The sequence below is a fragment of the Dermacentor albipictus genome, chromosome 5 (assembly GCF_038994185.2).
Source record: "Dermacentor albipictus isolate Rhodes 1998 colony chromosome 5, USDA_Dalb.pri_finalv2, whole genome shotgun sequence".
Taxonomy (NCBI): Eukaryota; Metazoa; Arthropoda; class Arachnida; order Ixodida; family Ixodidae; genus Dermacentor; species Dermacentor albipictus.
The window spans coordinates 144160107-144171983 of NC_091825.1; the positions used below are offsets into that span (position 1 = coordinate 144160107).

An 11877-nucleotide genomic window follows, 5' to 3' on the forward strand; every position below is an offset into this window, starting at 1 on the left:
CTGGAGCCCGTGGATTAATCCACCCCTCACAAAAGCATAAATGGGGAATTCGATAGGTTTTGTGTAAAGGTTTGCTGAAGGCTATAGGAATTCAGCAGGAAATCTATAGAATGTCAACAAGGCTTTTCTTTTTTTTTTTTCTAAGGCGCCGCTTTCAACTTGTGGACTAGAAAGTCGCATCGAAGGTTGGCGTTGCGGGTGACACCGGACACCACTTTTTAAAGATTTTTGGAAGACCTATAGCGCTAAGACGAAGCTCATGAAAAAGAAGGACAAACAAATTCCAGTGTGGTATAAAGGTTAACAACTGGAATAAGGTGCCTCAGAAAACCTTTCTGAGGAACCTTACTCCTGTTTATATAACCTTTATACCACAGTGTGCTACCATTTGTCAGCCTAATTCTTGATTTTTAAATTCCAGTGTGCGTAATTCTAAACTCTGGACTACTCTGCACGAAACGGCCCAAGTCTGTACCTTATCGAAGCCACTCCTTTCGTTTATCCAAACAATGCGTGGCAAAACATAGGCCACCTCAGGAAAGTTATCATGAAGTAAAAGGTAAACAAAAGTATCGGAACGTGCTTATGTATGTATGTGCTTATGATCTCAGAAAGTTTAGGGTCTGTGTTCTCGCAAAACGTTCTTACGCTATAGCTGTTGGTATACGAGCAGATGGCAAGTGTTGGGCATTAGGTTATAGCAAAGGTAGCCGACCAATCCATGGGACGAAGACTTGTAACGAACGAAAAGCTCCGCGAATTTGACCACAGATCAAGCGCGGTTCGATCCCTTTTGGATCACTGTCACGTGACGTGGCGTGTGGTGCGACACCTCTCTAGAGCGGCGGGCGTTCTGCTCGCTGGCTTAGACAATCGGCGTCCACTGCAAGTAGTGCACCACCGAAATTGTTCGACCGAGAAATACTTGTTTCCGCGCTCCATTATTGCGATTAGCGTTCTTAACCTACTTCTCCCAACATTGCGGATTGTATCGTGTTTCTAGCCTCTTCTCTCCGGTGCTGTTTCTAATAAAAAGAAAGATTTGACAAAACTTCGGTACTGGTGGTCGCTGTCAAACCTGAGTCCTCGCATGCCCAGCAGCCCTATGCTGTACTCGCTCGGCCGCGAAAGGGGCTGGCCAACGAGGTATCGTTAACATGCGCGGCGCACCACTGGTGCAATCTCGGGGGCTACGCAAAAGCAGAGGAACTTTGGGCGCAGATCGCTAGATGGCGCAGCGTGTTCAGAGGGAAGTGCGAGAGAGGATCCCGGCTGCAGTATGCCGCTCATACGTGACGCGTTACGCGTACACAGGATACGTGTATCTATCCGGAAATCGGTATACTATATAGGAATAGTGCATACGTTTGTGGGCTTGCTGTGCTGCATGTGTCAGGTCGTTGGTGCATCTAGGTAGTTTTTGCGGTGTGGTGAGGAATTGTTACACGTATTACACGTGCACGCACCACTAAAATGCTAATCATATTAACGAAGACAAACATGCCCGGATGACGGGTTCTGCCCTAATCGCTTCGAATGTTCGTTTGCCCAAACGTGCCGACGCTGCAGGCTGTGACTGGCGTTTCTCGGGCAGCCCGACGCGACGCCTGGTGGCCGCCGGTTGGTGGCTGCTGTGCACAGTCATCTCGTGCGCCTACTGCAGCCTGCTCATCTCGTTCATGAGCCACCCGGGCATGGAGCAGGCTCTGGACACCCTGCCCAGGCTGCGCCGGGAGCTCCTCGCGGGCCGCATATTCGTCGGCACCACGCGCCACACAGAGATGGAGCTCGCCTTCACTGTGAGTGCCGCTGGCCGGCACGGCGCATGCGCATTCTAGCGCGACAGCGTTGTGACGTCTGGTTCAGCAACTGCAAGGAGGACGAGATCGGAAGCACGCAAAAAAAAAAGTTAGATTGTCCGACCTCAGAAACTATACTACGTCACGTCTAATGAGAAGTAATGCGCAGATGGACAAGTACAAGAGGAAGAGAGATGTAGAGAACACCCCCTCCCCCCCCTTTTTTTTTTTACGCAAGGTGGGAACACAAGCTGCGAGAAAGCAAAGGCGTGTCAAGCCGTCGCTGTAATCGCATTATGGCTTTCGAGCTGTCCCGCTCAATTATGCGGACAGAAGCGCAGAAACCACTGGATGTTCCCTAGCTGTTATATACATTGTTTGACGTCTCAAGCCCTAAACCTGATGGACGGCACATAGAGATATGTACAGCTTTGGTCCTATCATTGTCTCATGGGCGTACAAATTTTCCACATTCCGGAAGTACATATAAAAATGGCCATCAGTGATCTTCGTTTACAGGATACGTGGATCTATCTGGAAATCGAAAGACTTTATAGGTATAGTGCATACGTTTGTGGTTTGCGGTGCTGTATCTGTCAGGTCGTTGGCGTATCTAGATCGCGTTTGCGGTGTGGTGAGGAATGATAAAACAAGCATAGTTAGAAAGGGTAAAGTGTCTATGAGAAGTCTTTTATGAAAAACAAAAACGAGCAGGAGGAGTAGATTAAGAAATAGTAGTAGTAACAGTAGTAGTTAGCTAGTAATAGAAGTAGTAGCAGTAGTAGTATACAGTAGTAGTGCTATTGCCTCTCTCAAGAAGTATCAAGTGTACAGACCACGCTGTTACGCGGACGAACCTGCACATGCAAGGGAACCCCGAGCTGCAATCCGCGCTCCCTCTATGCAGTCCACGCGTAGGTGTGTTCTTGCTGTCGGCTTTGAACATTTTAATTAATTTTTCTCATTTTCCCTCCATGAATAAAGGTGCGTGGATGTCCTGCAAGCAAACCAGTCATTGCGCTCACGAACAAAGCACACCAAGGGGGAAATGCTTTGCGCAAACGGTTTTCCTCAAGAGCTTTTGAAAGCGATCCTCGGCATAGAGAAGGGAAGGATGCAAATACGTTTTTTTGGTTTGCGTCACCAAGTCGCTAGTTCTACGTCACTGATGTTTCTCAAGACGAACTGCTGCCAGCTCACTCGCAAGAAGGTGACAAGACCGTGGTGCGCAGGGAATAGTAAAGAATGAGTGTGCGGTCGAGGTGTCTCGTAGAAGAGAGACAATCGGTAATAGATGTAAAGAACAATTTGCAAGATACTCGGCGGCCTCAACCCCCAACCCCGCATCCGGGCTTCGATCGGACCGAAAACGTTCGTCTTCAGATTACACGATTACGTCAAGCAATCTCAGGTGTCATTGGTAAAGCAAGAATGTACAAGACGATGGTTGGTCGCGTATACGTGGAATTACGGTTTTCTTTTCTCTGGCCTGTCTACTTAAGTACAAGAAAAATTTTGCCACCGAACTAATTTCCCTCCTCCCTTTGTGCCCCTTACGCTGTGCAACCCTCAATGCAAGCAGGGACTGCACTTTTGTTAGGCACGGTGTCCCGTTTCATTTCCGAAGCTAAGCGCGGAAGCCGCTCTGTGGACGAGAGCTTTTCTTTCTGTTTTTTTTGTTTTTTTTTAAGTAAGTTTGTCTGGGCAGGGCCGACTTGTGGGCATTCAACATTTGTCTATTAAGAACGTCACTCGGTTAAACAATTTCAGATGCACGAACAACAAGAACGGTGAAATTAACCACGTCTGTCAGGGACTCTCAAAACTTCGATTTTATCTTAGTCGTAACTTAGTCGTAAGAACGGAGTTCGCCGCATTCAATCCGAACGTATGTAATCCGGCCACATCTGCGCATGCGCAAGAGCAGGCGGCTGCGCATGCACCGTGCATGCGCGACTATGCGCGACGTCTCTCTCTCTATATATATTTTTTTTCTTTCTGTACACTAATGCGCGCCTCGATTCGTGAATGCGAACACAACCTGTGAAACCGCAAATCCGCGCTCCAAACACAAAGAAGGGGGCGCGTACTTCGAGGAAGCTTTTAGCGCGTCCCCGAATCCTTGCTCGCGAGCCCCTCATTGTTCTGCCGGAATGAGGAAAAGAAATTTGCGGCTCGCACACAGTTGCGGCACGTAGTATAGGCAAAAGAAGAAGAGCCACCGCGAACGGTGTGTCTCTCGGGCGCAACATCCTCTCTCGCATTCGCTGCTCACAGCTACGCTGGCTACGCGTCCAGGAAGGAAAAAAAAAAGAAAGAAATCGTCGCCGCGCGTCGCGTTAAAAGAGCGGGAAAAATTGAGCGATTCTACAGAGCGACGCACCCGACGAACGCACGCTCGGCACGTTCGCGACGGACTTGCGCCGTTGGAAGACGCGCCTGACGCGCGTGCTAATCCTCTTAACAGCGAAGCTTTGTGGGCGAACCATCCCAGGAATTTACGCTGCCCGCGCGCGTGGCTGCTGTGGCTGCCCTGGCGAGCACCTCGCACACGGCCACAGCGCTAGGATAAACGAATCGGCTTATAAATGTACCGCCCCGTATGCGTACCATACCGCTACGTCAGAGGCACCGGTGGACGGATATTTTCTTTACGAAATTACGCAGTGAAACAACGACCGCTGTGCCGAAATATCGTCCCTGCAACAAGCGTAAGCCTTCGAGCGCCTAATTCCTTTATTAAATCGAAGCTCCTTGTGCCTTCGTTGGGGCGTCTGCTCGGTCGACTTTCTCATTTCTGGCAAATTGGGCTAATCCAGAAAGACGGCGCGATGAAAAGTGAGCGGACTCCGGAAACTCGGTGTAATCCGCGGCTGCGTGGGATCGTGTAGGCCGCGCGGTGGGCGCTTTCCGCGCCTTGGTGGTTTTTCATTGCAGCTTATCATTTGTAATGAAGGCCTACGGAAATCTTCATCGATAGATAGCCGAGTTTTGCATCGTACTGATATCGCTTTCGCCTCACGAGGTAGAAGAACTGTTGAAGTCATGTTGACTTCTTCTTGAGAATCCGTGTGTAATTGGGGAGCCTAAATTTTTAAACATCTACTCACAACAATCAGTATGACATAGCTTCGTATTTCTTTTTCAATCTCGGCAAATCGCATATAATTCAGTTATATGTCCGCGTTTCACATGCGTTTAGCTATACAGAGGCGTTCTGCTGCTGAATGTGAGGTCGAGTGGTCGTATCCCGTCCGCCATGTTACGATGGTGGCGGAATGGAAAAACGCTCGTGTACGTGAATTTATGTACATGTTTAAAAAATCAGTAAGTGGAAATCAATCCAGAGCTCCATCTGTGGCATATATATATATGAAAGCGAATGACAAAAAAAAACTTGCCGCAGGTGGGGAACGATCCCACGTTTCACATTACCATTTATCATTTCTTTGATTCATTTAGTAGGTACAAGTATTGTCCCCTTCGTCGCGACCACCATTTTGAAGAACTACTACACCACGGCGAAAAGCTGCGCCACAATCTGAACCACTCATCTCCGGCTCATCGCGATCATCGCAGAGAAAGCTGCGAATGGTTCACGAATGTGGCATGCGAATGACACGTGCAAAAGACATAGATATAGTATACTTAAGTGAACCAAAAGATGCGGCAATCTATGTGTCATATCACTCGCTTGTTCACATTGCCTGGACGCCTACTTTCACTTTCTCTCTCTCTCTGTATTGACCATAATTTCCTCTGCATTGTTCAACTCCCTCGTATACGTGCAGGATGTTTCTATCGACGGTCGCCGAATTGCGACGCCCTGTCGCGGCGACGCGGACACGTAATGAAGCCGAGAAGAATGACAGGAAACTTGTGTAAAGAGGTCGTCGGAAGAGAGAGGACTTGAACTTTCGTGCGGCCACGAGCGAGGCCTTGGAAACCGAGTGGCCCGTGCATATAATTGTCGTTCTCTCGCGCCGAACGCTCAGTTCCCGGTGTGTGAATATACACGTCGCTTCGCTATGCGCCAGTCGCACAGAAGAGGCGCCCGAGAATCGCTCAAAACGTGTGCCATGTGGGCGTGTGCTCCGGGTCAGGCGCGCTCTCCCCCTCCCGAAAAAAAAAAAATCCTGGCTACGTTACTACTCCGAGTTATTGCAACGCCAATAAGAGGAATGTTAATCCAAGCCATATAGTAAATTACGCTTCTGCAAAAGCAAAACGATCTATCTATCTATCTATCTATCTATCTATCTATCTATCTATCTATCTATCTATCTATCTATCTATCTATCTATCTATCTATCTATCTATCTATCTATCTATCTATCTATCTATCTATCTGTCTGTCTGTCTGTCTGTCTGTCTGTCTGTCTGTCTGTCTGTCTGTCTGTCTGTCTGTCTGTCTATCTATCTATCTATCTATCTATCTATCTATCTATCTATCTATCTATCTATCTGTCTGTCTGTCTGTCTGTCTGTCTGTCTGTCTGTCTGTCTGTCTGTCTGTCTACGTATCTATCTATCTATCTATCTATCTATCTATCTATCTATCTATCTATCTATCTATCTATCTATCTATCTATCTATCTATCTATCTATCTATCTATCTATCTATCTATCTATCTATCTATCTATCTACCTATCTATCTATCTATCTATCTATCTATCTATCTATCTATCTATCTATCTATCTATCTATCTGTCTGTCTGTCTGTCTGTCTGTCTGTCTGTCTGTCTGTCTGTCTGTCTATCTATCTATCTATCTATCTATCTATCTATCTATCTATCTATCTATCTATCTATCTATCTATCTATCTATCTGTCTGTCTGTCTGTCTGTCTGTCTGTCTGTCTATCTATCTATCTATCTATCTATCTATCTATCTATCTATCTATCTATCTATCTATCTATCTATCTATCTATCTATCTATCTATCTATCTATCTATCTATCTATCTATCTATCTATCTATCTATCTGTCTGTCTGTCTGTCTGTCTCTCACCGTGAAGTGGTGACTTTTAGCAAGCCAGCAAAACGAAAAACGAGTAACGACGCCGCCTTGAAGTTCAAGCACCAGCTCACCGTGTGACGTCACAGATTCTGACGTCGTCTAATCTCGCCTAATTAACAGCTTTTTTGGCAAAGAGTTATATTGCATACTGCGAAAAAAGACAAGATACATGCTTAACGTAGCAAGTTTAGATAACTTTTCCAGCGCGAAAAAAGGTCCGGATCCGAGAAAACAATTTAAAATCGATAACGTAACGTCGCACTCACGTACCGGCACTAATATTTCGGCGGGAAATTGAAGAAATGGAAAACTGGCCCCCACTTGCTTTTTCCGTGGTAGAGATGTTAGAAACAATAGTTTCTAGCTTTGATAGATCACTGAGCAGCGTCAGCATCATCCGTCAACGTTCCAGTGTTCAGGATGCAAAAAAACCTTGCATCAAATGAAACACAGGCAGTCAAGATCAGTGACAAATCCTCCCCCCCCCCCTCCCCTCCTCTAGGAGCTACCCTGAATTCGGCTCCTATCAAGATTAATCCGTAGCCCTCAGTTACAGGGTCTCTCATAACTCCTTTGAGACGATAACTATAAGTCAGCCCATCATTCATCCTTCGCAGCGTTGTTGCAAACAGTTGTGAAGGCTATACAATTCGGAGCCGTCGTCGGGATGCGAGAAACAGCGTTGCGCTTTCACGCGTACTGTAGCGCCTATCGCACGGTGCGCGACGTAGACTACGACACGCTCTTCAAGGGCAGCCAGGCGTCTACGAAGAGGGGGGCTATATAACCCCTACTTCGCCGCCGCCTTGAACAATTGCTACACACCGGCCTCAGAGCGCCCGAGGGGCTCGGCCGCGCATGGCCACCGGAGAAGGCTAACAACACTCGAAATCGCACGCGTCATCGCGTCTCAAGCGAGGCACGATGCGCGTGTACCGCGTTGCGATTGCGGAAACCTCCGAGGTCGCAAATGGAAGTCGCGAGGCAACCGAGCACCCTTCGGCGTGCGAAGGAATAGCTCGATAGCGCAGCTAGTTGCGTGCAGCCCGTATGCCACGGGCACGGGAGGTGTGTGCTACAAATGCGTCCGAGCCCGTAATACGATCATCTGAACAGGTTATATACAGTCTCTGTCAAACGTTTTGAAACCACTGCACTCACTAGACCGGATCGACGTATCGTGCTTAGCGTGTACTGGGCCTCACTGTAGACTGTGGGATAGCAGCTCTTGAGCAAGGAATTGATAATGTCGCTCACTCGGTGGCATCGAAATTTGCGAAAATATACCTGGAAGGATGTGGGTGACAAGATGGCGGCGTTATGCCTCACAACAACGCGGTAAACGTCTTTTGCTGGGTATTGGTACAACGCGTTGGTCGCCGCTGCAATGCATGTTGGAACAGTGTCTAGATGCATATATTTTTGTCCGCTTATGTTCAACGAATTTCGTTTACTTCGATGATCGAAATTGAACATATTGGCAACTATAGGAGGTCGTCGGCGGCTTCACGGGCGTATTGATTAGGCAAGAATTACGAAGGAAGACACAGACTCAACGAACGCATTAAACAGAAAAGCAGTGCAGTCAATTAGTGTGGTTAGAGGAGAGGCAAGCAGAAACGATACCAAATAAATATAGAGCACGTTGCGCACCGTTCGCCAGCGACATCGCATAGAAATGACGTGATTGGCCGTTTCAGCGGACCGCAAATTTCGAGCCGCCGCACGGAACTGCGGAAGCCGAACGCACATTGGGATAGCCTTGCTTTCAGAAAGCGGGCGCAGTTTGCGCTATCGTGTGATATAAATCTCATCTTGCGCTCCACGGCCGCGTCAGAACCGTGTTCGTGTTCATATGATTTTTCCGGCATCCTGCCGCTTTAACTTACAGCGACCCTGCGCTCCCTTTTTTTGCCCATCATCGGATATCTACCAGGTGCCTCTCTCTCTATCTCTCGCTCTCTCTGTTGTTTCTTTTTATTTATTTTTTTTAGCTGCACCAAATGTTTCAAAATTGCCCGTGGCAGACGGCACAATTTTTACCTTTTTTGAGCTAAATTAATCGATGAGGCGGCCATTACTTCTACGAGAAGCCAAAATGCTTAATTGACTGAATTGAGCCATTGTAGGTCAATATTGAAGCCACTGTAGCGCAAATAAAACAATCTCAAAGAATTTAACACGGGACGCCGCGGGTGCTACATTCACAACTGATTTACTACAATGCCCTAGAAGTCCTCTTATAGGCTGTAATATTATGCAAGCCTATTACAATCTTATATAGGGCACATCTGTGAGTGTAGCACCTGTGGTGTCCTGTCATCATTTCTCTGTGTTTTATTTGCACTGCAATGGCCTCCTTAAGCATTAACCAACTACCCCAAGAACAACTTATTTCGAAATGCTGCGAGCTTGAGAACCTTATCGGAGGACTTCCGGGGTGGTAATGAGATGATGATTATGGTTATAGTAATGACGGCGAATCTATAATTTGCCGTTAGCTGTTATTGGTACACATGATGATGATGGTGATGATGATATAGCCAGTTATACAGCATATGATGATGAAGTAAGTACACACGATGCGCTGACACCCACGCAGAGCGCCAAGGCGGGCATTATGCGCGACATCGGACGCCAGATGCTGGAGCATCCCCAGCGCACCCTGGTGGCGACAGAACGAGAGGGTTACCGCCGGTGCCTGCGCTCCCGCTACGCCTACATGTTCCCGGAGACCGTGCTCAAGGTGGAGGAGGCCCGTACGGACGGTCGCCTGCTGGTCTCCCGTGACGCCTTCTACCACGCCATGGCCGTGTACACTTTTCCCAAGGGGTCGCCACATGTGGCCACCTTCAGCTACGGGTTAATAACGTTTACGATCGCCACTCTGTCTAACGCTATGCGGTTTAAGGAGCAGGCACGAATTGCATGTGCGTCCTTGCTTCCAGTGTAGCGTCTCTTCTGTGCCGTTCAATACGGACGGGCCAGACGCACCCGCCCTTTTCTTTTCCGTAAATAACCGTCATCTGTCACGCCTTTCCTTCCTTTAAAACTCTCCAATGGCTAGTTTCTTGTCAAGAACGCTATGCCACGCTGATAACGCGCGCATGCCGTTCGTGAAATTTGAGTTCGTGAATTTCCTACAATAATTACATACTCGTGTATGAAACTCTATGGTTCCTGACCTGGAAGTACGGGGCGCGCAGCGTCAAAGAAAGGAAAGGTACACAATATGTAAGACGATTATTCTTTGGGGACAAGATAAACCCCAAAGGGTGCAAACGTTTTTTTTACGACATAGTCTTCAAAAAGACACAAAGAGAAAAAAAACTAAGTTGAGCTCTGTTGGTAAATCACCCTTCCACAACACGAGATACAGTTGATACAGTCACTCTGACCGCGACAGGAACCTTGATAAGCCATAAAAGGCACAAAAATTAGAATTACTATATGTGCTGCCGAACTTCGGTATCATAATGTACCATTGTATCGTGCGCATATATATATATATATATATATATATATATATATATATATATATATATATATATATATATATATATATATATATATATATATAATGTTTTTAATGCTAACTTTGGTAGCAAGAACTCTAACAAGTACGAAAGACAGGTGGCGACGCCACCTTGAACTCCCGCCCCAGCTCACGATGATGTGGTGGATCTTGACAGCGTCTGCTCTGGCCTAGTTATTTTTTGTTGGCAAACACAACTTTTTGCTAGAAGAGCCAAAGACTGGACTTACCCAGTTTCGCGAACATTTTACTATGTCACAACATTCAAATAAAGAAAGATTACTTTGAAATCAGTGACGTCCCACTGACGTATCGTGGAGTGGTGGAGTATCAGCGCGAAATTCAAGAAAGTGAAATTTGGCGTTCATTCTCGCTTCCTGAATACCTCTTACGTCACTCACGAGGTATGCAGATATGTGCCAAGACTCTATGATACAATGGCTAGCTTCGTTCCCGCAGCTGCTGCGGCTGCCACATACCAGAGCAGAAAGGAGACGTCCGCGCAACACTTTTTTTTTTATTAGCATACGACATCGTACCTAGCATTACTGCGGAACACGATAAAATTTTGGTGTGTCATTACGCCATGGAAATATCGATGACACCAGGGTGCCATTTTGGGACGGACTTTATATCAAATTAAAGTATCCTGAAAGTGTTTTTTCTAGCGTTCATACTTGTTAATTGTCATCCTTAATTAGCATAGGCGCGTGGTTTTTATAACATCTATATAGCATGTGGTAGTGCTCAAGGAACATCTCGTTTGCTCCTTACTAGAATTTGAGAACCAATGCTTCCGCCACCCATGCACATCCTCCACACCAACTGAAACCGTTTATTTTCCATGTTTTCGTCTTGCAGGATGAAGAATTTTATGTTCATGGGCCTCGTCGAGAAGTGGCTGAACGACTTCTTGTGGCAGCTCCGCATGAACACTAAGCGTGCTGAAACCGGGGAAAACGCAGAGCGACCCATCAATGTCGTTGATCTACAGGGAGCATTCTTCGTTCTCATCATGGGATACGCCAGCGGACTGCTTGCGCTGCTGATTGAGTCATGCTGCGTGTTTCTGGCCAGGCTATCCGCAACGACCATCAGACCACGTCGTTCGCGAAATCACTCGAAGATCACGGGCTAAGGAATCTATCTATGAGTCATTGAGAGATAACGTTACGCTTCTTTTCCTGCATGCTACTACATGTTAGCGACGTACGCGCAGCTAGTTGCGCAACTGCACTTTTCTAACCGCGTGCCGTACGTATAGGCTAGAGTGTTCGGTGGAATCGCACGCACATCGGCATTAATTTAGCGTTCACGTACGTGTCTTGTTGGCGAGGTGAGGCGAGAGAGCAACACCCTCCGTTGTGAGCACAATCAAGGCAACAACCCAGCTGGCACAGACAGCGGTATATCACAGATAAAAGACTGTTTATCTCTATGAGCTATCTGTCTCTCTTCCACCTCGGCGAGATGTTCTCGCCATCGTTATACTTTTCTTTTTGTACGCCCCTTTCACTTGGCCG

General features: G+C 47.1%; 1 protein-coding gene across 2 annotated transcripts; it reads left to right on the forward strand.

The window, feature by feature from the left end:
• The first annotated feature begins 1475 nt into the window (after nucleotides 1-1475).
• LOC139060179 (ionotropic receptor 93a-like) lies at nucleotides 1476-11870 on the forward strand. Of its 2 annotated transcripts, none has more exons than XM_070539115.1 (3): nucleotides 1476-1799; nucleotides 9422-9681; nucleotides 11216-11870. In XM_070539115.1, the coding sequence occupies exons 1-3, from the start codon at nucleotides 1509-1511 to the stop codon at nucleotides 11490-11492; spliced, it is 828 nt and encodes a 275-aa protein (XP_070395216.1). In that variant the 5' UTR covers nucleotides 1476-1508; the 3' UTR covers nucleotides 11493-11870. The 2 variants fall into 2 exon arrangements, with proteins under 2 accessions (XP_070395216.1, XP_070395217.1); XM_070539116.1 differs by having other exon boundaries at nucleotides 9422-9578; nucleotides 11216-11340.
• The last annotated feature ends 7 nt before the right edge of the window (nucleotides 11871-11877 follow it).